Source organism: Hermetia illucens, chromosome 3, assembly GCF_905115235.1.
Source record: "Hermetia illucens chromosome 3, iHerIll2.2.curated.20191125, whole genome shotgun sequence".
In the NCBI taxonomy this organism is placed as follows: domain Eukaryota; kingdom Metazoa; phylum Arthropoda; class Insecta; order Diptera; family Stratiomyidae; genus Hermetia; species Hermetia illucens.
The window spans coordinates 36,061,223-36,085,414 of NC_051851.1; the positions used below are offsets into that span (position 1 = coordinate 36,061,223).

At 39.3% G+C, this 24,192-nt stretch overlaps 2 protein-coding genes and 1 long non-coding RNA gene across 5 annotated transcripts in view; 2 read left to right on the top strand and 1 right to left on the bottom strand.

Annotated features, from left to right (window-relative positions):
* LOC119650892 (lysosomal-trafficking regulator) overlaps window positions 1–22,348 on the bottom strand; it is a 38,677-nt gene extending 16,329 nt beyond the window's left edge. The window contains exons 1-7 of one of the 3 annotated variants that reach the window (XM_038054070.1): window positions 22,146–22,348; window positions 21,873–22,082; window positions 13,725–13,939; window positions 13,589–13,662; window positions 13,359–13,521; window positions 13,190–13,300; window positions 10,395–13,110 (exon numbers count right to left, since the gene is read on the bottom strand). In XM_038054070.1, the coding sequence (XP_037909998.1) occupies window positions 10,395–13,110; window positions 13,190–13,300; window positions 13,359–13,521; window positions 13,589–13,662; window positions 13,725–13,808 (3,148 nt within the window). In that variant the 5' untranslated portion in view covers window positions 13,809–13,939; window positions 21,873–22,082; window positions 22,146–22,348. Of the gene's footprint in view, window positions 1–10,394; window positions 13,111–13,189; window positions 13,301–13,358; window positions 13,522–13,588; window positions 13,663–13,724; window positions 13,940–21,872; window positions 22,083–22,145 lie in introns of those variants that run through there. The other 2 variants (XM_038054069.1, XM_038054071.1) reach the window with 2 other exon arrangements.
* On the top strand, window positions 11,550–14,075 carry LOC119650896. Its single transcript, XR_005249383.1, has 2 exons — window positions 11,550–11,686; window positions 13,835–14,075. It is a non-coding gene; the product is annotated as an uncharacterized LOC119650896 (long non-coding RNA).
* Window positions 22,349–22,494: 146 nt separating the features above from the next.
* LOC119650895 lies at window positions 22,495–23,745 on the top strand. The gene has a single exon (XM_038054074.1). The coding sequence runs from the start codon at window positions 22,841–22,843 to the stop codon at window positions 23,708–23,710; it is 870 nt and encodes a 289-aa protein (XP_037910002.1). The 5' UTR covers window positions 22,495–22,840; the 3' UTR covers window positions 23,711–23,745.
* The last annotated feature ends 447 nt before the right edge of the window (window positions 23,746–24,192 follow it).

Consider the following 24,192-nt stretch of genomic DNA (forward strand, 5'->3'; position numbering starts at 1 on the left):
ATAAGTATGATTTGGATTAACGAGAAGCAGGGAATGAAGGTAATATACGGTGTCTTTCCGAGATCTCGAGAATCTGATAAGAAATTTATCTTGTGATATCTGGACACTTCTCAAAATTGTTGTTTTTCTCTGAATATGTAGAGAATCAAAAAGGTGTTATTGTCTATTTGAAAAGAACGAGAAATAGATAAAGTTGGACTATCCCAACACTGGTGGTTTGGTTTTTTCCTATTTTCCTCGAATAGATATATATACATTTCGTTGTTGTTGCCGGTTTCAAATTTCTAGGGCTTCTCAATGCAATACCATAACTGTACGGCGGGTATGCTGCACACGGCGCGGTCTAGCAAAAACATAAGATAGTAACAGTTGTTCAGATGCGTAAGTTTTCTTGGCTCTTGTTGTTGGGTTTATTACTTGCAACGAATGATTAAATCTGAATAGATATCAGCTTAGAACAAGCGAAGGTAAATCTATAGTAAGCCTCTTGGGTGTATCTTTGTATCATTATAGTAAGTGTAACAAACCACACATTGATCATTGATATATTTATAACTGACCGAACAAAGTGTGAAGTAAATGCTTTAAAACGACTGAATTCCATCTGATTCTAACTGAAATCTATTAGTAGTGATTACCTTTAGGAAAGACTTAAAGTAAGTGAATAAATTTACAAATTGCTACTCTTGGGAATTTGTACGTGAGGCACAGTGCGTCATCCACGTTCACGCGTTACCGTCGTCGAAGTCTTACTTAGACTTCAAATTTGAATTCTTCTTCAATTGATCATTCAAAAATAAACAAATAATTGTGTTTAACAAGTCATTTACAAACTAACTAATAAAGAAAAATTACATTATTTTTGCACGTTCTCTTCAGCTCTATTTACACCTTTTCATATTGTTTCGGAAAACGGAAGCGCTTTAATATCTTCGTTGTAAGAAAGGGAGTATATTTAAGCAAATTGTGTAATAACTTTTCAATTAGGTTACTGCAATAGATCTGGACTGCCTGGCAGGAATAAGAGTTTCTCTTTCATTCAGAACTTAAACACATAGGTTCTCCTTTTTTACAAGTAAATTTTATTTTACAAGCAAATCTTATTTAGCTACTAGTCTAAGACCCCGCGGACCTGAAGCTCCCTATGACTCAAACTCTATAGTACGCAATTGTTCGTATATCCGTGAGAACTCTCCACAGATAAACTTTTAAGTTTTATACTATGACATAGGTCTGGGGTCCCCTGGCTCTTACTCTATACGTAGCTGAGCACTGACGAAGGGAGTAAATAACTCCCGAAATAAGTGCTTATTTGCGAAATAAAATTTATTTGTAAAAAAAAGAAGCTATGTGCGATTATGTGCACTTAAATTCTACATCGACTTTACAAGCATTGGAGACCATAACTAATTTAACTAAAGTTTACAAGTAATATGCCAATCGATAAAGCAGCTCCTTAGAAGTAAGAGAAAAAATTATTATTGACTATTATCTTGTTTTCAACTCAACTTTAAAAAAAGGAGCGATTTCCATCTATTGCTACTTTCGGTCACGCTGCTCCCAGGGTAGAGGTGAAGCAGCATCTGATGAGTTGCCTCTGCCCTGGATGAAATTGTTAGCCACCTTCCTTTCTACTTTTTTAATAGTTGGGTGCTAACCAAAAAAGCGAGAATAAGCTGCCTTTCACTTTCCAGAAATTTATAACGCACCCATAACTCTAATTTTAGAGATAAAACAGGAGGAACAAGCTAGCGATGAAATAACGAGAATGTAGAGATGGCAGATTAAGGAATGAAAAATTGGTTTGGAAGATATTTTTCCTTTTTATTGGCTTGGCTTGTAATCAAAAAGAAACTACGCCAGGCCTCAAGAAAGCAACTTTCAACACTCTTCCAGGAGGTGAACACACAACCTAGGCAATGGATAACATTAACCTACTCGGGTCGGACGCAGAACATTAAAAGGCGGCTACATAAACGTGGACTCCGGATCACCTCGACCAATAGACGATACATACTTAGGACCTGGTTACAATCCTTCAAGGACAAAAAAGAGTGTACGGAAAAAAGCAGCATTTATAAGATTCCCTGCCCAGATTGCGGCAAGGTCAAGGTCAAATCCGCTAAAAATTAGAATAATCTACACATAAGGTCCGCGGTTGATATTAGAGCAGGGACACCATTTTTCGTTGGACAACGCCAATATTTTGAAGGAAATGAACGACGTTAGGATGCTAGATTCCTACGGAATTTTCACATTTGGAAAATTCCCCTCCGAAAAAAAGACTAAACACGGACATGGGCAATAATTTTTCCACCTTGGTGGAACTTTTAGGGAGGATTAGGAGGATTATTCTTCCCGTTTGAGCAGTGCGGTTCGATGTTGTTGATTTGTTGGTTTTCGGTGCTGACGTTGCCACCATATACTTTGTCTTGCCTTCATTGATGTGCAGCCCATGATCTCGCGCCGCCTGCTCGATCTGGATGAAGGCAGTTTGTACGTCTCGGGCGGTTCTTCCCATGATGTCGATATCGTCAGCATAGGCTAGTAGTTGGTTGGACTTAAAGAGGAGCGTACCTCTTGCATTTAAATCAGCATCACGGATCACTTTCTCGAGGGCCAGGTTAAAGAGGACGCATGATAGAGCATCCCTTTGTCGTAGACCGTTGTTGATGTCGAATGGTCTTGAGAGTGATCCTGCTGCTTTTATCTGGCCTCGCACATTCGTCAGGGTCAGCCTAGTCAGTCTTATCAGTTTCGTCGGGATACCGAATTCTCTCATGGCCGTGTACAGTTTTACCCTCGCTATCATAGGCGGCTTTAAAGTCGATGAATAGATGGTGCAATTGTTGTCCATATTTCAACAGTTTTTCCATCGCTTGCCGCAGAGAGAAAATCTGATCTGTTGCTGTTTCACTGATTTGCCTGGAGTGAAGCCTCGTTGGTATGGGCCAATGATATTCTGGGCGTAAGGGGCTATCCGGCCTAGCAAGATAGCGGAGAATATTTTATAGATGGTACTCAGCAACGTGATACCTCTATAATTGCTGCACTATGTGATATCTTCCTTTTTATGTATCAGAAAGATAATGCCTCGTTGCCAATCGTCAGGCATTGATTCGCTGTCCCCCTATGATACGCTAGATGGGGATTTAAAAGCCTCGAGATTTCACCCAGATTAAGCATTCGATAGAGCCAAATGGCGAAACCGATCACGACGAGCCGATCCCGCTTATGAACGGGGCAAAGGCTAAAGAAGAAGAAATCAAATGCCAAATTTCGTTCAAATTGGTTTAGCCGAGGAAAGTGCGTGTGACAGACGGTGCATCGATTTTAATAAGGTTTTGCTTTACACAAAGCCTTAAAAAGCACCCAAGGTTGACTGACTTTCTGCCAAAATGGGCTGATAACAATTTATATTGCGGAGTATAGCCTGCAAAGCTTCTTTTTATGGGCGGGCCATGTATACGGCGTTTCTGTAGCCAATTGGCAAAATAAAAGTTGTAAAAATTGTAAATGTAAAAGTATAAAAAGTTGTGAGTAAAAGTTGAACGCTAACTTCAGGAATCAGCTACGCTGAGGAAGGGATATGATTGCTAATAATTTCTAATGAAATGTAGAATATGTACACAAATCAGCACAAAAGAAAACCTATGAAATACCATCTTTCGTATTTATATAATAGATAGATTGATTATAACCACCAAAAATACATCAGAAAGTTTTGGATTTGTCTGAGCACAAGCTAACTTGATTAAATGGACAATTAGGAGCATTATGCAACCTCAAATGATGCACAAAGTTGCCAATTAAATTAACTTCAAAATGCTTTCAGTTGTAAAATACAAAATGCTTAGTGCATAGGAACCACACATCTATTAATCGGAAATAACTTTTACTATAATAATGATTGGACTTTTTTTGCTTGGAAGTTAGTCAATAGAGCATATACACAGCTTCATTATTCAGTACGTATTCATCAGAATAATTATTGTTTACGGTTTTATAAAATTATATTTCATGTTCACCGATGCAATTTCCCGCATATTATTGCATTTAATAACACAAATTGGAAATGCAATTTGTATTATACTGACGGATCTAAACTGGAACCATTTTACACTTTGGTTCCTCAGGGATTCTAGTAATGCTGAGATACCGGTGGGAATTATAATTGGCAAGGAATTTGGATGGATACCTGAAAGAAGAACATTTATAAGAGCACGCCCGCTGATATTAACACCAGGACTACAGGACAGATCATCTGCAGTTATATCGCACAATGGTCGCGACATTTGTTGAGTGCGGCGACTATAAAGTGATCATTTCTTTCACGGACGCATTCTCAGAAACCAGCCGAAAAATCTGAAAAAAAACCCATGAAGCTGTCCGATGTGGCGTCCAGGCTTCAAAATACCCTTCATACCGATATCTACTCAGAGTAAGTTAATAATAATATTTTTGGGAAATTGATCAGAAACCCCCCCTTGGTCAAACTTGCACTAAAAGTCACAAAGTTACAGTAGCTCAAAGTTATCTTTCCTGTGTAAATTTACTGCTAACCAAAGCATTAATAAACATGAATATCACAAAAATTCTTCGGAGGATTTTTCTCTCGAACGCGGCCAATTTTTCTTGCTAAGAATTCAGGTATCTGAGGAATACATAAGGACTGGCAAGATCAGTCTTGTACAGTAAGAATTTTGACCCTATGAGACGTTTCAAGCGAAACAAGTTGTGTAAGCTGAAATAGGCTCTGTTGGTAGCCTACAACCGCATGCATATACATTACGGACTACGTAGTATATTTCTGCATTCAAATATACCTACACAAGAAATACATAAAATTTCTCATGCCTGAAGCGTCGAGCTTTCGGTTTTCAATTTGGTGTTTATTCTTTTTCACCAATAGGAAGCAACATCTCCGAAACTTAATCGATGATGACGATAATATATCTGGAAAACACTGCTTGTGTCACAAAATGTAACACCAAGCATTATTTTGTGAAACCAAGATCTCGAAAGAAAATTTGAAACTGAAAAACGGAAATTAGTAAAGCTGCATTACTATTACTACTATATTTCTTTGTGAGCAAGAACATGGACGAGTTCAATGGGCAACAAAATCATCCCTCAAACACTCCCGTGAGACAAATGAATTCTATTATGGTTTAAAGTAAGCTAGCTCCAAATCAAATCCTAATGGATTTTTTAAACGAAATTGGACTGAAAATTGATATCACATCACTTTTGCGAAAAGTGAGTAAGTACAAATATCGCCTTTCATTATCCTAATTGTAAATATGATGTTAATCACCAACATCACATATTACTATTCACAGACAAAAGACAATAAATCATGACTCTTGCGAGCAGTAGCCTAAATTTGTGTAATAAAAGTTATCTACACATAAACTCGAAATCATTTTCGCAGGCCAAAGCCAGTCAAGACAACAGATAATCATAACACTAACTAATTCGTAAGCGAGAGTCGGCATTAGCACTCGAAAACCGCCACCGTTTCTTATACTGGGGAGAACGATAAATTACAGTATTACTCGATGATGCTTAGTAATGCGATATCACGCCGTCACGGACATTACAATATTACTTATCACAAAAGTAATATCTTCATCACTCCCCTACTGGGTGGTCATATGATGATATTGTGATGTTGGGATATTAAAGCGCGCCCGGTGGTGGTAATGTGATATCACACTTTAAGGTGACATCACTTTTGTAATATTACATACATAACCTATCCATCTCTGCACCACCATGATTTCGTAACTTAGATCGCTTAGGTTTTAAAAATGAAATGTGGCTCAGTTTATGGTGGTTTCATTTCCCCATATTAGTTAGTTAGTTTAGTTAACTGGGGGTTTCCCCATATTGCATTCCATATCAGAAATTAGACCAATTTCAAAATGTACTAATTTAGCCGTTTTCAGGTAAATACGTAGTGACAAACAGATAGACGGAAAGGCAGGCAGATGAGCATCGAACTAATTTCAATCAAGTTTTGATTTACACAAAACCTTAAAAATGTTCTACTATTTATTTACTTATATATTTAATTATGTGGCTCCTTCTTTCGAGAAAGTCACACCGTATTCGAAGTGTAATTACGTTTTTTGTAACAACAAGCTGTTAATTGATGACTCAGATAGTATTTGTTCATTGGGGAGCCACTATCTCAGTGGGTTAAGTTAACAGTGGAAATTAATCACTATATTTAAATATTCGAGTAAGATAGGAGTAAGGAAAACATATGATGAACATTTCTACGAATAAAGTTTAACAAACAATTATGTAGTCTTAAAGGTGATGATAAAAGACATCATCATAAAATATCAGATTTCTCAAAGAATACCACAAAAATAGAGTGGTTATACCACATAGAACATAACCTGCCAGTAAAAGGTTGTTATGGATTTGCTCATTTGCAATTTTCCAACATAGATAATTCTTCCTGGAATAATTATAGGTGGATTTCACTGTTCCAAAGTTCCAAAATACATGAGAAAGTACGATCAATTTCACTATCGCTATCAATTTTATAGGTTTGCGATTAACTACCAAATGGGGCATAGTGCATCAATCGCAATTATTGGCCATTGTTGTCGATTCGCCGAGATGAGTTTCAGCTGCCTCCAAGTAAATCGATAATTTCTCTCCACAGTTCTTCGACACGGCGCTCTAGGGCGATCCACCCTGCGTCCATATTGGATGAAGGCCTTGAAATGTGTTAGAGCACTTCATTCAAGACCGAAACGGTACACTACAGTATACTGGAGGAGGCAATGTGGTCAGCATTGCGCTCGCCTGAGATTATTACCCTGATTTGAATCAGGTACTCATTTACAGCTGAGTCGACTGGTATCCAACGTCAAGTCACGATACAAACCTCACTGCCACCAGTGAGATTTGAACCGCGACTTTCCATACGACAGGCTTGTGCTCTAACCACTCAGCTATCCTCCGACATACCGACCCAGAAAATGCATTCAATGTCGTTAAAAACAAAAATAATCGTTTTCATGATCTTTCGCACATTAAATGATGCCAATTTCGTGAGAAAAAAGGAGAAATGATCTCACTTACGTGATTACTAACCATTATGAATGTGGATGAATAGTGGAACTAAGATAAAAACACGATCCACAAAGCGGCCTATGCAACTCTCGAAGTCACCAAGCTAGGTAAGCCGTTCATCGAGATGCTTGACTTTGGAATGACGATGTCCAATTGAAGGTTCGTGAAAAAAACGGCTTTAGTTTTTCGACGGTAAATCGCTAGTCAATTGGTAAATTACAACCATGGCAATCGAATCATCGATCCATTATAACTATTTTTACGATAATTTGGACACTGGCGAGGGCGAGAGACTTGTCAAAAGCTCGCTACCAACGCACGCAGGATATCGAACAATTCTGTTGGGTTAATGGCAGGGACAGTACTTTGCTTCCAGATCGACGAGCTACTACGGATAGATGGCGAGAATATTTCAAACAGATTCCAATGGGAGAATTATTTCATCCTCCATTCCCCCTGTCAGTGCTATTGAAGTCGAGGAAGCAATAAAACGAATAAAGTAGAGGAAAGCAATAGGATCTGACAATATCGTAGCGGAGCTCTGCCAAGCAAAGAGCTGGAACCCAACACTAGCTCAACGAGTTCTTCAATCGGGTTATTGAGGAGGGTAGAACACCATCTGGCTGGCAACAAGGTTCATGACCGTTCCAATATGAAAAAGAAAGGTAGTCCAGCAGCATGTTCAAATTACCGTCAGATTCGGTTGCTTTTCCATACCATGCAGGTTTTTGAACGCATTGCTGGCAATCCTATTCGTAACACCGGTCAAATAACCGTTAATCAAGCCGGGTTTTCCAAGAGTTGCGAAACTACTGCGCAATACACGCTGCGCGGTTACTTATCGAGAATCACCGTGAAGAGCATCGCCTCCTTTACACTGTATTTCCGGTTTTAGAGAAGGTGTTTGACCGTGTGCCGCATTATCTCAGCTGGTATTCTCCGCAGCAACGCCTGGCGCGGTGGGTTTAATTGCTCTACCACGATCCGAAAAGTAAAATTCGAAATGTGGCGGGTATATCAAAATGTCTTTGTATATTGTTCGGTGTTCATCGAAGAAGCGCCTTTTCCCCGCTCTTGTTATGAACACTGTCACATGGAATATCCAACGTCCAGCGCGGAAAATTGCGAGTGAGTCGTCTTCGACGGTATGGTTATGTGATTCGCGCTGATGAAAATTTAGTTGCCAAGATTGGTCTGAACGTAGAAAATCCATGGGAAACGACCAAAAGCCCGGCAGAAATAATGATGGGTTGAAACCCGGGATAGTGACTTGGGAGCCTCGTAAGCCTCTAGACCAGGCCTTTGACAGAGCATAATGGAAAAAGTAATATTATAATGTAGTATCACAAACATCACTTTTTATTACAAAAAAAGGCCACATTACATTATATATTATTTATCGCTAAAGTAATATGCTCTTTCTATTACTTTGTTCTGCATTGTGTAGATAGAATGGCCATTATTTATGAATATCGTAAGCCTGAGCCTTTGGTTGATGCCAAGTAAAGGATAAGCAATCACTTGTTGACGATGTTTATAACGGCTTAATCAAGCATATGCTTATATTATATACAAGACAGGTATATAAACCCACTTAATCCACGTATTATGTGGAATATGCAATATGAATATTTAATGTTTTAAAGCATCCCGTGTCGGAGAGTAATTCGTTTTTCGTATAAAAGTAAACCAGTTAAAATTTAATTTACTGTTAACTTCCTATCTGAACCTGATTAGTTAATTTCCCTTCATACATTAGCTAGCTTAGGACCGCCAAACTAACATGTTAAAATTGTATATCAGGATTGGTGTATTTAGAAATCATCTTTTACACTACATGGGATGAAATCACACACATTTTACTATTGAACAAATTCTAAAACCAAAAGTGAAAGTATACGCACACTATACACGGCAAACAGCGTGAATAGTGAAACTAAAGTACATAAATAAGAATTTGGATTCAATAAAATCCGCTTTCTTATTATTATTTCTACCATTACATGCCATATTACGGAAATGCCGATAGAAATGGGCAGAAATAATACAAATTACGGATGGAGTACACATATGTGCCTTAACCAAGGATTGCATCTTAGATAAGAAACGTAAAGTGCAATAGATAAGACCCTCACAACTTTTGATCAGCGCAAACAGACAAACACTGTATCTTGGCTGCCTTGCTTAACCCTATAAGTGGTCTAGCACCAGCAACATCAACCAGCGGCCGAGCGATAACATTACCAACCATAACAAAAATAGATTCACCAGCGCCACTTGTGCTACGAAGAGCGGTAATGCTTTCATTAATTTTCGGAGAAATAATATCATCATTTTTGTAATGCAATGATGATAGGTGATACGGTGATGCGCTAATGCGATGATGATAGGTGATGAGGTAATGCAAGGTAATGGGATGATGGTTGGTGATGTGGCAATGCAAAGTAATGCCATGATGATAGGTGATACCGTGATATTAGGTAATGCGGTGGTGCTAGGTGATGTTGTAATGTTGATGTTTCAATCGCGCTCGTTGATAAGAATATGATATTACACTTTAAGGTAATATCGCTTTTGTGATATTACATACATCATCTACCCATCTCTACATAACATGATGTGTGGATAACACATTATTTGCACTGCACAACGGTCACAATAGCGCATGGCACTTAAAATCGAATTACATATACCCTGACTAATAACTCATTCATATACGAGTATAGTACAGAGTCCAAGCCGAGCAGAAACTTATGATGACTGCGATTACGTTAATGTTTATAGAAAATATACAACTGTCCAGTACTTCAGCTCTCTTGTTCGTCCTAGAAATAACGATATATTATCTATTACCATGGCCACTATACGTTGTCAATTCCATCTGTATTCCTACCGCTATGTTAGGTGCTTGTTCTTTTCCCCATCTTAATGAAGAGAGCTTCAAATCTTATTGGGGACTAGTGTTTTATGGCGTTAGTGGTTGAGATTTTTCTTCTGATGCCACGCGTGACTGTATTATGAAAAGTGCTTCAAAACATAAGGCAATTAGACTAATAAGACGGACGGTAATTATTTTATCACGTAATTAAAAAGTAAATTTAAATGCGTATAGTACGCACAAAATCATAATGAAGATTAATCCAGAAGACTATCAATCGAAATACGGAATGCACGACGGGGAACGGTATGTAAAAAATGCACGAATTTCTTTTCAGATGGTGGTAATAACGCAATTTCGCTATTTATTTTTGTTATAATCGCTGTCTAATTTAAATAAGCTTAGATTAAAAGTTACTCACCTTTAGACTGATTATAATCTAAAATTAAAGCTGCTAGGGTGCAAGCAAATATTCGCAATAACTTCCTTTTGCAGTTGCCGGCTGTTTGTAAACATTTGAGTTTATCATCACTTATAAAATCAATATCACCACACTCATATAATGCATTCACATTTTCACTTGAAGATTTCTGCTTCATCTCGCCACTCCCGAATAAGTAGCTAACACTCGTCGTTAGTAAAGAGTTGAGCGTAAATAAACTACTAACAAAACTGTATCTCTTTTCGATCTTAGGTTCACCGATATCAGTTAGAAAAGCTCTTTCACAACATTTGTTCACACCATTTATACGACTTTGGTTCCTGATATCAAAAATCACTTCACTTCCTTCACAGGCTCTCAGCCAAGATAAAAGTTCGTTGTGATCGTGATCGCTTGTAGACATTAAATTCGTGACTTCATCGAAGCTTTGAAATGATGGAGTGTGAGAACTGCTCGTAAGAGATAATGGTGTCCTGCGATCCACACTGATCGATGAGGAAGACCAGAAGCTATCCCATACGAGGGCAAAACTATTGGGGACGAACTCTAAATTAATTGAATCCTTGTGGCTCGAATTAATTTGGTCGTTGTTCATGATGTCATCCGATGAAACGACGCAGAACTCGCTGAGTGTTATAGACGTATTGTTTGTAATTGTAGAGTCTGTTAACTGCAATGGTCCTGGACTTCTGCTATGGCTCAAAAAACAGCTCAACGTATTACAAGCAAACCGCACTAATTTCGTAGAAAATTTTTCATTCGCAATATTAGCATTTTCCATTGGTTTCAATAAGGGAAAATTTTGTAAGAAAGCAGTCTTGAAGTAGACATTAGAATAACACAGCTCTAATGTTAAGTCCCAATACGTCGTTGATAGATTGAGAAGTTGCGTTACATTTAACTTGCCCTCGTGCAATAAATCATACAAAATGCTCTTCTCACAAACATTTTGCTTTTGAGCTGTTAGTTGAAATCTACTGGAGTTGGTATTAAAGGCGACCACCCTGGCAAACATGCTATCTAACAAGACAGCCGAGTAGATATTTGCATCTGATAAAATCGAGTAGAGTACATTGAAAAGAGAATCTTGTTCAGCGCTCTCCATTTCGTCTAAGTTATTGTGGTTCAAACCGACGTTCAGTATAGCACATACCACATGTGCCAAATCCGGAATATATATCAAAGTCCGCAAATAGTTGATATTTTCGGGGATAAAAAACATTTCGGAAAGCCGTGAATCTACTAAACAATTTCGAAATGTTCGCAAACAAGTAAGAATCAATTGAGTGTTTTTGAAATTGTGTGCTTGGACTTTTCTCATTTCTCCATGGAAAACTGGTAGAATAATAGATGTTAGTATTCCTTCTGTAACTTTGTTGGACATGTTTGCAGTGATTTTTTGTAGATGCTTTAGGAAGTTCAAGAGCTCGTGTTCTTTTGTAATGGATTGAAATTTTTCAATGAATGCAGATAGTAGCTCCTTTTGGAATTGTTTTGATGATGCCGTTCTGGTGCAATCAGTGCATATTTCATTAGAGAATAAATTGTAAATAATCTGCTTTCGAAGAATACGGTATAGCTGCCTTTCTATGTCACCTCCTTGATTTCCATCCATTAATAGTTTGATAGTTTCGATATTGAACAAACAACAACAAAGATGGCTTTTTCCAAAGTAATTGATTATTGTTATTTGCAAGCGATAATCTAGAGGGTTAAATATATTTAATACAATGCCTTCGAGAATGCATGATAAACTTGTTCCTTTGCAGTGTATTTGTGTTGTATATTGCTTCTTTCGATGTTTGCTCTTTAACTTACGTTTAGCCGTTATTTCTTTAAAAATGTTCACTTTCACACTATCCAGAGTCATTAAAAATATATCGACTATTTCCTTAAAATCACAAATTCTATTTGCATTTACACTCACTATAATTTGCTTAAGACCCTCTAGAAGAGACGATTTTTTTGCGGAATTAAACACTTTCACAACACTTGCTGTAAATTCTTCTCGTTTATCACTCATTGTCTTTAATGAATTGTTTAAGAAACCGAATAAAATATAAACTGTTATTAGGCTTAATGAAACTCCATAATCTCTTATGACAGGGTTTTCCTCATTAGAGAAATCGATTCCTATTATCTCCACAAACTTGCCAAGAATTTCGTCGAAACGAACCTCCTCCAGGTTCTTTTCCTTAGAAAATAAATTGTTCAAACATGAAATTATCAATGACAGAATCTTAAACTTGATAATCTCGTGATTAGCCCCTTCGAACGGTCTGTTTTTACGTAAGGTATTCATTGCTTCCAATGCAAAGTGCATGCTCTCTAATGTTACAGACTTCTCGTCTAAATGAAGGCCTGTTTCAGTTCCTACGAGTTTCATTAGTGTGTCGATAATAACAAAAGCATGTTGATCGCTTGTTATTCGACGACTTCGAAATAACTCAAATTCATCTTCTCTGTAGAGAATCTTTTCTTGGAGGCTGTTTTCGACGGACCACTCAGTACTCTTCATTTTGTTCAGATTTTCTTCTTGCGACATGCCGTCATCAAGTAAAACGAACTGTTCGATATACCTGCGAAAATCCATTGGCGGGTCGGGTTCAAAGCCGGAAGTATTGCCAGTGTCCCAACGAGAGCTTGGAAATAGATTTATTAAGAGACTTCCCAACTCCCGTCTGCATGTTATAAGCTGCAAGTATAAATGCAAAGTAAAAGATATATTTTCATGACTTCGCAGGCTTAATAACTTCGATCAAACTAAATCTCACCTTTGTCTCGCAACCATGTAGAAATTCTAAAATTGCGCGCCCTAGGCCATTCGTTAGAAACTCCCTTAACGAAACTATTGCGGTTATATCACTGGGGGCATTTAAAATTAACTGCAAAGACAATTTCCCGTATATAACCCCAACCTTAGTATACTTCCTTAAAAATTACCGTAGAAGGATGAAAATCCAAATTATTAAACTGCGACTGATCGTGAGAATTCAGTTCAGTGCTAGAATTTTCCACATTTTGGGATGATATAGTTGCACAGATTATGTCATACACCAGTTGTAGCAAGTAACACGATAATTGTGATGGAACAGATGAAAGAAAGCTATCCAAAGAATACAATTTTTTCACATGTACTAAACAATAATTGAAAATAAAGAGCTAATAATTACCTTGGTGTCGTTCTCCCTGCTGGCGAGTTCTTAAAAAGGTGATACGTAAATAAAAATTGCTGCGCCTTATGTATCTGGATGGTAAATTGAAAGATTGCTAAGTCAACTCCGATCGATAAAAATCAAATTAACAAACCTTTTCTTTCTCATCTTTTTCCGCACAAAATTGTTTCCAACTGTTTTGTAGAGCCACATTATGATTATCACAGCCTTTATCCATGTTTTATTATACAATTTTTCTTCCAGGGAAACTCGAGTTGTTACACTCAACCAAATGACAAACTACCCCTTTTCGCATCGAAGTATTGCTTGAACTGCATATACCGACCGTTCATTTGTGCTTGATGTTGTCTACAAAACATTTACTTTTCTTTTATTTATTCCAAGTGTTATCAGGGATTGTTTGCATTCACAATTTTCCTCTGCAAGATAGTGATGAGTAGTAGATGAGTTATTTTTCTCAAAATATTAATACATTGTAAAAACACTTCTTTTATTTTTAAAAGTGCGTTGAATTTTTTGTTTTGTTGCATTCACTCGTAAATGCTTATAAAGGTCAAGCTGAAATTCGCCGGCTGATACAAAACGGGCAAATAATGGTGAGGAAATGCCTCGGACATGAATATATAGATGTATGTTTTAGATGAGATTACTATAGCGTGGGGGGCTGCATTGATTAGTTATCATAATACAAAGTGATTCCTGACCCCAGGAATTCACAACGACAACTATTTTAGAAAACCTGATAACCGCGATATGATCTATATGTAATATATTGCGCGCATCATCTATACAGTCAGTTTTTTTTTTATTTTTGTAACAAAAGTCATACATTTTACAGTTTAAATTTTGAAAATAGGAAGGCCGCAGGGAAAAATCGAAAGCCACCCACAAGTGGTAATGTATTGCTAACAGTAATTACTATTAGTTTAATACATCAGAGCCTCCGCCCAGATATTAATTTCTTAGTGAGCTGGGGCTTGCGTATTGACAACCCTTGCTTGTCGTAAGACGCGACGGTTGTAGGGTCCATGCTTATCATAAGAAGCGACACAGAAGTATTAAAGTATTAAGTGCTTAGAATGTAGTTTCAAAAGTGCTTCGGCACGACAAAAATAAGGTGTTTCATCCTCACAAGAATCTGCAACTTCTCCTCTACCGTTCTGCGCTATATTTTTCTAGAACGAGCCACTCGTTGTCACTTTGAGATAGTAGATTCCACTGCAGATTGCACTGCACTACCATTTCTGTCTTTTAATCTACACCTCCACCGGCACCTTACAACGACATAGTTCTTTGTTCGAGATTGTATCAAGCCAAACTACCCCGATAATAGGCAGTATGTTAATTTTCCCGATATAAATATGCTGATGTCATCAGCATTCCCTTGGGGATGATAACCCTTTCCATTCAGTGAGACCAGCAACTCTAAACTCCAAGGTCACACAAAAGGGGTGATAGGATTGCCCCTTGTGGATGTGCTTCAGTCAGCCTGACAACAAGCAACGATTGTAGAAAGCTACATATAGTGCCTTCTATATCGTGCTTCCTAGCGGCTAACACCATTGATCCAAAGCTGAGTACTATCGAAGGTGTAGTTCTATTTGTACATAATTCTTTTTCAAAGCCGTTCACACGACAAATTTTTCTGAAAAGTACCGTATTGGAAGTAGTCAATTGCACACGTTTCGGGCTGGGAGTTCAACATATGTTGTTTTTGTTGTGGGGAAGCAACTGTAGCCTCCGAGCACTCAGACCCTGGTGACCCACTGTACTCGAAAGTTCAACATTATTTAGCATGTGTGAAGAAGTGAACTTAAAACAGATACAACGACAGAATGAGAAAAAGTAGTAGTGATATGGGACTTTAGTATTATAGTCATATGTGAAATATTCTCGATAATTTAACATTACATTACTATATAAATTCGCACTTGATAACCTTGATACTCTCTTACTTTGCTGTTAACAGTGGGATTTGCACGAAACTTTTCAGGGTTATGCTACTGCTAGGGTAAGCTTAAGGGGGGTTTTCCGATCAATTTAAAAAAAAAATGGTCCAAAGGCTCGCCTTGGGATAGCTTATAGTATTATAGTTCGCTACCACACCAAAAGTGTCCAAACCACATGAAAATGGAAACAATGGATTTTAACTCTTAAAGTAGTAAGAAGTTACAGACAAAGAACAGATTTTGGAGGCCTCGCTAGAGATCCATGTTCCCCTACAGAGAAATCTGCAGATGACATGCTCTCCACTGCAGTGGAAAGTTTGAACTCAGTGTCTACGGCGCCAGAAAGGCGAGCACAGCAACTTCCATAATGAGAGGAACTCAAAATCTGACTACGGTCGATCTGTCGGTAGCACATTTGCCTGATTCTCCCAGAAAATGGGAAAGGAAGGCTCAGCAGAAGGAAACTTCAGCGGTAAAGGAGAGGGGAATAGAGGCTCAATTTTGCCTGTCAGAACCTTCTCCTCCGTCTCCACAAGGAAAAGCGGAAAAAGGGAAGCTGGTGATGTGAACGCAACTGATCTGATATCGATATGTGAAAACGTATCCATACAGCCCGGATATCGTGAAGCTGTAAAGTTTCCCAACCAACGAGAACAGAAGGTACTGGGAAAGAAGGCAAAGATTCTTGGCAATAAGGACATGGGCGTTACTGCACCTTCAAACGTGGCAATATTCAAAGGAATATGACGGAAGACAGCAGAATTTCAGGAAGAAGGTGGGGACAAGCTGGTAACCCTGTTGAGACCTATTCTGGACACAGCTGACTCTTCAGTTAGCGATTTCCATATTAGACTGCACTCATGTCTACAAACATAAAGGTATGCCAAACCGTCTTTCTATCCACTGCCTGCTAGCTTAGTAAAGCTGCAGAATTGCCGTTATATATTCCTGGCACAAGAGTCATGGATCCGTTTTAACAAAATCTATGGGATTGGATCACTAAAGGAAATTAGGATTTTCTTTGGTTATAAAACCGCGAAACCGAGAACCTGTGTTTTGATGCCAAAATTGTTAGAAACAACCGTGCTGAGACGGGTCAGCAGCTAAGATGACTGCGACCTACGTTCGTGGGGACAAAAAGAAGTGAAGTAATTGACCTAACAATCTGCACTTCAAAGTTGTTAGATTTTATTAGAAACTGGCGGGTGCTAGACGAAGTTTCACTCTCAGATCATCGTTACTTAAAATTTAGTCTGATTATTATAGGGGAAGAGATTGTGACACAAAAACGGAAACGGATTAGACAAAGTTCAATGAAGTTCTTGGCAACAAAGTGCAGTTCGCTAGAACTGTATCGCCGATAGAAGATCAATTGGAAACTCTGAATCGCACACTTTTAGAATGTTTTGAAAAGTCTTTTCCAATTTGCCAAGACAAAAGTGGGAAAACGGTTTCCTGATGGAACCAAGAACTGCAAAAAGTCAGGAAACCAGACGATTTCTATATCGTGCTTGTAAAAGAAATGAGAATAAAGACTGGTTAAATTTCGGGACTCAAAGCGTGAATATAAGAGGCTCGTGAAACGTTCGAAGCGAATCTCCTTTAGAACATACTGTGAAGAACTGGAAGGTGAAAGAAAGACTTTCAGGCTGTGGAGTTCTTAAAAGGGATGAGTCGGCCAAATTTGACTCTCTTAAAAAACCGGATGGAACTTTTACGAACTAAAGAGTTCAGTCTACACACTCTCTCTTGAAGGTACATCAACCGGGAGAAAACGTGACGGAATTCGGAAGTAGAGAATTGACGTTTTTTGAAACCTTTCAAGACAAAAGTTTTATGAAGGTAAAAATCTTAAAAAGACGCTACTGCGCCAGGTCGAAACAGTGTGTGATTCTCACTCAATAAAGGAAAAGTTTGGTGTATCTAGCAGCATTAAGGCTTCGCCATCTGTCATTATGGGAAGCTTGTTCTCAGCTTTTGATAGCATCATCAGTCAATGCTACTTACATTTCATTTCCCTCTACACCACAATGACCAGGTACTCAGAGTAATTCCACCGTATTGAATCTATAAACAAAGTTCAATCAGTTTCTACATGCCTGAACGATTTTTGAAGTAATAAAAGTACAACTCAACGGCCTCAGCTTGACTATCGCTACAGATTGAGATGTACCTGCCCTTCAATCATCCAGATTGCCGCCCTTAGGATCGCATACACTTCAACCTGAAAGACCGTGGTGTATTGTCCCAAAGGAGAAGCCCACTTCACATTTTTATTCGGGAGGTAGACTCCTGTTCCAGAACCATTTTCTGTTTTTGAGCTATCGGTACAGTAGACGTCAGTATATCCTGACACATTCTTCTGGTTCGTCCCAGTTTTCTCTTCGTTTCAAGATAACATCATATCTTCTACCAAATAGATCTGAGAATCGGAAGGCATTGCGAAAACTAGATTCAATTTTCCCAATGTTCTGTCCCCACACGTTCATTGTTTTCCCATAAATCTAATCGAATTCGTCTATGAGATGCTCTCATTGCAGTGCTCTGAATAAACAAATCCAAGGACTGCAAATTGAGTAATACATTCAGAGCTGCGCCCAATGTCGTGCTCACGGCACTGGTGATACCCAGACACACAGTTCTTTGCAGTGTGGCTAGTGTACAGCGAAAACTCTTTCGTATTCAGCTTATCCCACCACACTACACACTATAGATGCGTAAGCGAAAATCGGCCTAATGACAGCAGCATATATCCACATTACTACCTGAGGCCTAAGTCCCCCCCATCTCTGGAAGGGAAAGACCATTTAGTTTCCTTCTTTTTGTAAAAAATGCTATTGTGGTTTTATTTGGATTTACTGAAAGTCCATGCCTAAATTTTGCAGCAATATAGGCTATAATATGGAGCTTAATCCTACCACGTTTGGTGGAAATCGCACTATTACTAACAAAGTTATAGTAGGTCAAAGTCGTCACTTCTTTGGAAATTTAATATTTTGAATGTCAATATTACCCGGAAGTGAATATTCTCACAGAATATATGCGTATAGTTCTTGTTATAGACACCGTCACACGGGGCATCCAACGTCCAGCGCCCTACACACTGCTTTATGCTGATGATGTTTTCCTAGCATCTAATAGCAAAAAAGATCTCGAGCAACTTGTCCAAAATTGGAATGATCGCCTGATGCAACACAGTCTCACATTGAATCTAAACAAGTCGGGAAAGGTTTTGTTTGCTTCTTCTGTAAGTATATTTGAGTGTAGAACCACCCCATTTGTACATAGCCCGTTATGTATATGCATTTAGCATGTCAGAATTAGTACTTCGGGTTGTAAATTTACACGGTAAAGACAACTTTGAGCCACTGTAACTTTGTTACTAATTGTATGATTTCGATCGAACTTGGGGATAATATGCTTCATATTATATTTCGTACTACTGCCAAGTTCTATAACTCTGGGATAAACCTAAGGGGGGTTTTACTCAATTTTCCCAAAAATATTGTAATATACTATTATTAACTTAATTTGAATAGATATCGATATGGAGAGTATTTGGAGGCCTGGGCACCATTAGAGGCAGCTTCATGAATTTTTTCAGATTTTTCGGTTGGGTAGTTTCTGAGAATGGGTTCGTTAAAGAAATCAGCCCTTTCCACCCCTCCCACTCCCCGCTTTTCCAACAAATCTCAAAACTAAGACCGGCTTCGAAAAGTATTAATCGCGACCTTTCATTTGATATCCCACATGACTACATTCGGTGAAAAAAAAAATTTACACCCCGCTTTTACATGTATGGGGACCCCCCTAAATTCAACCTAGAAGGATATCACTCATTGCATGTCTAGGGGTCCACAATTCCCACCTTCTCACCAAATTTTGTATCAATCGGTATTGCCGTTTCTGAAAAAAAATGCTTGTGACAGACAGACAGACAGACGGACAGTCATTGAACCAAAGCATCCACTGCGAGTGATGCCGAACGTGGGAGGGCCACGGCATGCTTCCAGGTTGCTTATAGCTAGGGTAGTGATTTCGATCCTGCTCTATGCAGCTCCAATTTGGGGAAAGGCATTACAGGTTACATTTAACGCTAACAAACTGAGTTCAGTCTACAGAAGAACAGCCCTAAGGGTGTGTTCTGCATTCAGGACTGTCTCAGATGATGCAGCATTCGTCATTTCATGAATGACGCCCATTGACATCTTGGCAGATGAGACGACGAATATATAATGCGAAGTCTATCTGTCCTTTATCGCAGACGAAGAACGCCGAAAGGGAGAGATCGCTAAATAGATGGCAAGAGTGTTTGGAACGCTCGGGAAAGGGTTGGCGGACACGACTCATCCCTGCCATCAAGTAGTGGTTGGAGAGACGGCACGGTGAAATTAATTAATATTAATTAATTACTCAGCTTCTCACGGGGTATGGAGGATATCGTCAGTACCTGTTCAGGTTTAAACTAGATACCTCACCCGATTATCCAAACTGCGATGGAGCCCCAGAGGACCCAGAGCATATATTCTTCCACTGTTCAAGGTTTGTGGAGGAAAGGAAGAACCTAGAGGAGACTCTAGGAAAGGTGCTCGTACCAGAGAATCTGGTGCGAAGAATGTTAGCATGTTAGGAAGACTGGGATGCGATCAACTCCATGGTCGTATCTATCCAGAGCAAACTGCGAAAGGCAGAGGAGACCAGAAAAGCGCGGTTACGTACGCCGTGTAGAGACGAAAGGGGACCAAGCTAAAATGAGCTAACTCCGCCCCGTGATGTAATACCGTACGGTGGCTCCACGGGGCTTGGGGGATTCGGGGGTGGTTTCAGTGGGTAAGTATCCCACACGCAAAAAAAAAAAGACAGACATTGAACCGATTTTAATAAGGTTTTGTTTTGCAAACACAAACAAGATGTTGCGTTGGACTAGTGGAGTGACACGTTTTGATCATATCCGAAATGAGAATATCCGCCATCGTTATGGGGTTCCACCGATAGTGGAAAAATTGCGAGAGAGGCGTCTTCAATGGTATGGTCACGCAATTCGTGCTAACGAGAATTCACTTGCCAAGATTGGTCTGAACATCGAAGTCAATGGTAAACGACCAAAAGGCAGGCCGAAACAACGGTGGTTTGATTCGCTGGATGGGGATTTAAAATCCTCGAGATTGCACCCAAATCAGGCATTCGATAGAGCCAAATGGTGAAACCGATCACGACGAGCCAACCCCGCTTGTGAACGGAACAAAGGCTAAAGAAAAAGAAGAAGAATATATGCGTATATTACGTACTACGTGCCAATGGGACAAATTCACACTCAAATGTCTTTATAAAATACACAAAACCTTTCATACCTGAAGCGCCCAGGTTCCGGTTTCTCAACTTTTTGTGGATAAAATCCGGCTCAATAGGTTGCGTTGCGCGGGTCATTTAATCCGTATGAGGATGGTCCAGCCCGAAAATTTTATAAAGGCAACATCTATGGTAGAAAAAGAAGACGTGGTAGACCCTGCCTGAGATGGAACGATGGCGTAGACCACACGACCAGACAGCTTTTGGGGATACTGAATTAGTGGTCTTCGGTGCAAAACTAGAATGTATTGAGTTCCTTACTAATGCAGGCTTAGACCGGATATCGGTTGTTACGTCGTTGATGGTTTCAGTGATCATATTTTATAAAATACACAAAGGAAAACAAACTAACCATCTTCAAGACGTTAAATCGATCAATCCTGTGTTAGGGCAGCGAGATGTGGGAGATGGAATTAGGTCGGAGAAAAGGCAACCAAAGCCTCAAGAGAATTTTAGGCTAATTTAACTACTGCAATTAAAATTTAAAAGCTCCGATGTATAGTCAATATAGAGAGCGAGTGATGGACAACAGAGAGGACCGAAATCGTCGAATAGTTTATACATGCAGGAATAACCAAGTTGAAGGTTTCCCAGGTTCCAGTACTCGGCGCTTTGTTGTACTTTGGCTCAGTGTAATTTTAAGTGGAGGGTCGTGTCATTGCTAACTCACGCGTGAACTGTAGCTCCCTCATTAATGGGAACCCTTGCAAGATCGGTAAGTGGGTCGATCCAGATCTAAATCCTAAATTTAGACGTGAAGCTACTTTCATGAAGTTTAATAAAGCAGGGTTTGCTACACTGTAGAGCGGGGAATGGTTGAGAAACTTTTGGAGAGAACTTAACCCTGCTAGCCCTTCATGTTAACAATTCAGAACTTCGTGAACTCTCGACGAGACAATATCGGTGTTAAGTTGATAACGACAAATTCAAATATGTAGTTCTATTCTAAAACGCTTTCAAACGTTGATAAACATTTGAGTCACCTTCTTGCGAATTATAAGTTCATGTAAGAACCTGCAAATGTTCACGCAATAATCCATCACAATCGAAATTCTTATCAATTTTCCAATATCTGCTTGGCGATTGCTAGAAAAACTGTGAGCACTTCTCGCGATCGAAGTCCTGCTAATGCAAAAACGGCATTTGCTACCAATAACTGCACTCTTGACTACTTCACGATAATTGCGAAAGGCCTTGAAAACAATTGCACCCAAATTAACCAGATTCGCACTTTTGCGTTTCAATTTTCTACTTACATTCCCCAAAATTTCTCATTAGGTACTCTATCGACGGCTGATACTCATGACGGAATAGTTCTCAATTCGTTATTTTTCCGTGGCAAAACATCACTAACCGTATTTAAAGCAAATCCGATCACATAGGAACTATCCGGTTGTACTTTATTTACTTACAAAACGCGATCAGCTGTGAACAAAGCGAGAACCAGGAAAAAGTCGACGGAATTGACGTTTTGCGGCAGCAGATGCAAGACTGGTTATTAGCTGCAGTGCGGGGATGGTAATTGGGGCGGGGGAGAATACAGGCGGGAATCGGACCGGAAAGTTTTGCAATGATTGGTAACATCTGAGAAAGTTAGTTTCTGTGAATTTTCAAGATGGGGAATCAAAGTGGTAATTCCTAAAGGTTGTGCAATTGTCCTAGACATGACTGAATCATAAATATCCCACAATATTCACAAAACCATAACAGTTTTCCGGCTTTGCGGTTTGTTTATTGAAGTAGAGATAAAATCAAATCTGCATAATTCAAGCATCATATTTCGCTCAAGTCAATACAACAATTGAATTGGAATTTCGGGCACCAGCTGATATTTCAGCTATTCAGCCAATGTCAAAATAAACTTCAAGCTGTCAGTTGCGAACTCAACTTGTGGTGAAATACGATTTTGTAAATAATATAGTGCTCCTGGGAAGATTGTTTATTAGCAGTGATGGATCATTCCCCTACTACATTTTTAAACAAGTTGCCGATTGCTAACACTAGCGAATATTATATTTTGAAATCCATCTGGTCGTCAGAGGAAGTCAATTTGAATTTGATTGATTTCCGGGATGCAAGCAACGAATGGTCAGGAAGCATCTCAAATGAATATTTGAAGGCATCGGCAGAAGCACTCGATATACCCTTCGATGATTTCTGCGCAGAAACGAAGGGAGCTCTAAGTACAAATGGCGGTTTGCGTAGCTTTGAATACGCCATAGAAAACGACGAATTTGTCCTGCGGAAGGTTGATACAGTCAGAGTAATATATTGCCAAGTGCCTCTGGTTCGCGAAACAAGTCTCCTTCAGAAAGTCTTCCTTGAAGCGATGGACACAATTGACACCCTTAAAATTGAGCTTAGCACGAAGCAACTGGATTACCAAACATTAGACATGGAATTCAAAATGCTTGCCCAATCTTATGAAAAATCGGTCGTTGAGAAAAACGCCAGTGAAAAGGAGTTACTACAGAAGTGTGCTGCGCTGCTGAACTCAAAGAAAAATAAAATCGCGGAGCTACAGGAATTACTAGCGGAAGGTCGAAGATTAGCAGAACAAAACCGTGTTTCATCAAACGTTCAGCAAGGAAGCAATGGCGATGGCGAGCGACTAACACAACCCATGCCCATTTCTGAAACGCAACGGCCAGTTCGATCTTTGCCTAAACGAAAAAATTTGGTTGCAGCTGAAACAGCTGAGAAACGGATCAGGACACTGGAGCAAGAGGCCGAAGAAGTGAATAAGGTAAGACCAGGGAAAAGTGATGACAGCGAGAAAGCTTTGGACAGTGAAGATATGTTTGACGCTATGATAGGATGAGGATGTCGAATAATAAAGCTATTTTGTTGTGTTAATGCGTCTATTTTATTTGGGAGCCAATTCGAATGCTCTGATGAGATTGTGGATATATAGCAAACATGAAACATGCAGATGCGGGCAGTTCCTCCAACAGGAGGAACGGCGCAACCGGTATCTGGTCTAGGCCTGCCTTAATAAGGAGCTCCACATACCCCGGTTTTGCGCCGAGGTCCACCAATTTGATATCACTAAAAGCTGTCTGGCGTCCTGGCCTACGCCATCATCCCATCTCAGGCAGGGTCTGCCTCATCTTCTTTTTCTACCATAGATATTGCCCTTATAGACTTTCCGGGTGGGATCATCCTCATCCATACGAATTAAGTGACGCGCCCACCGCAATCTGTTGACCTGGATTTTATCCACAACCTTGCGGTCGTGGTATCGCTCATAGATTTCGTCGTTATGTAGTCTACGGAATCGTCCATCCTCATGTAGGGGGCCAA

What these genes read in the sequence shown, in the direction of transcription:
- LOC119650895 (XM_038054074.1), top strand. Translation starts at nt 22,841, where the DNA reads ATGGATCATTCCCCTACTACATTTTTAAACAAGTTGCCGATTGCTAAC.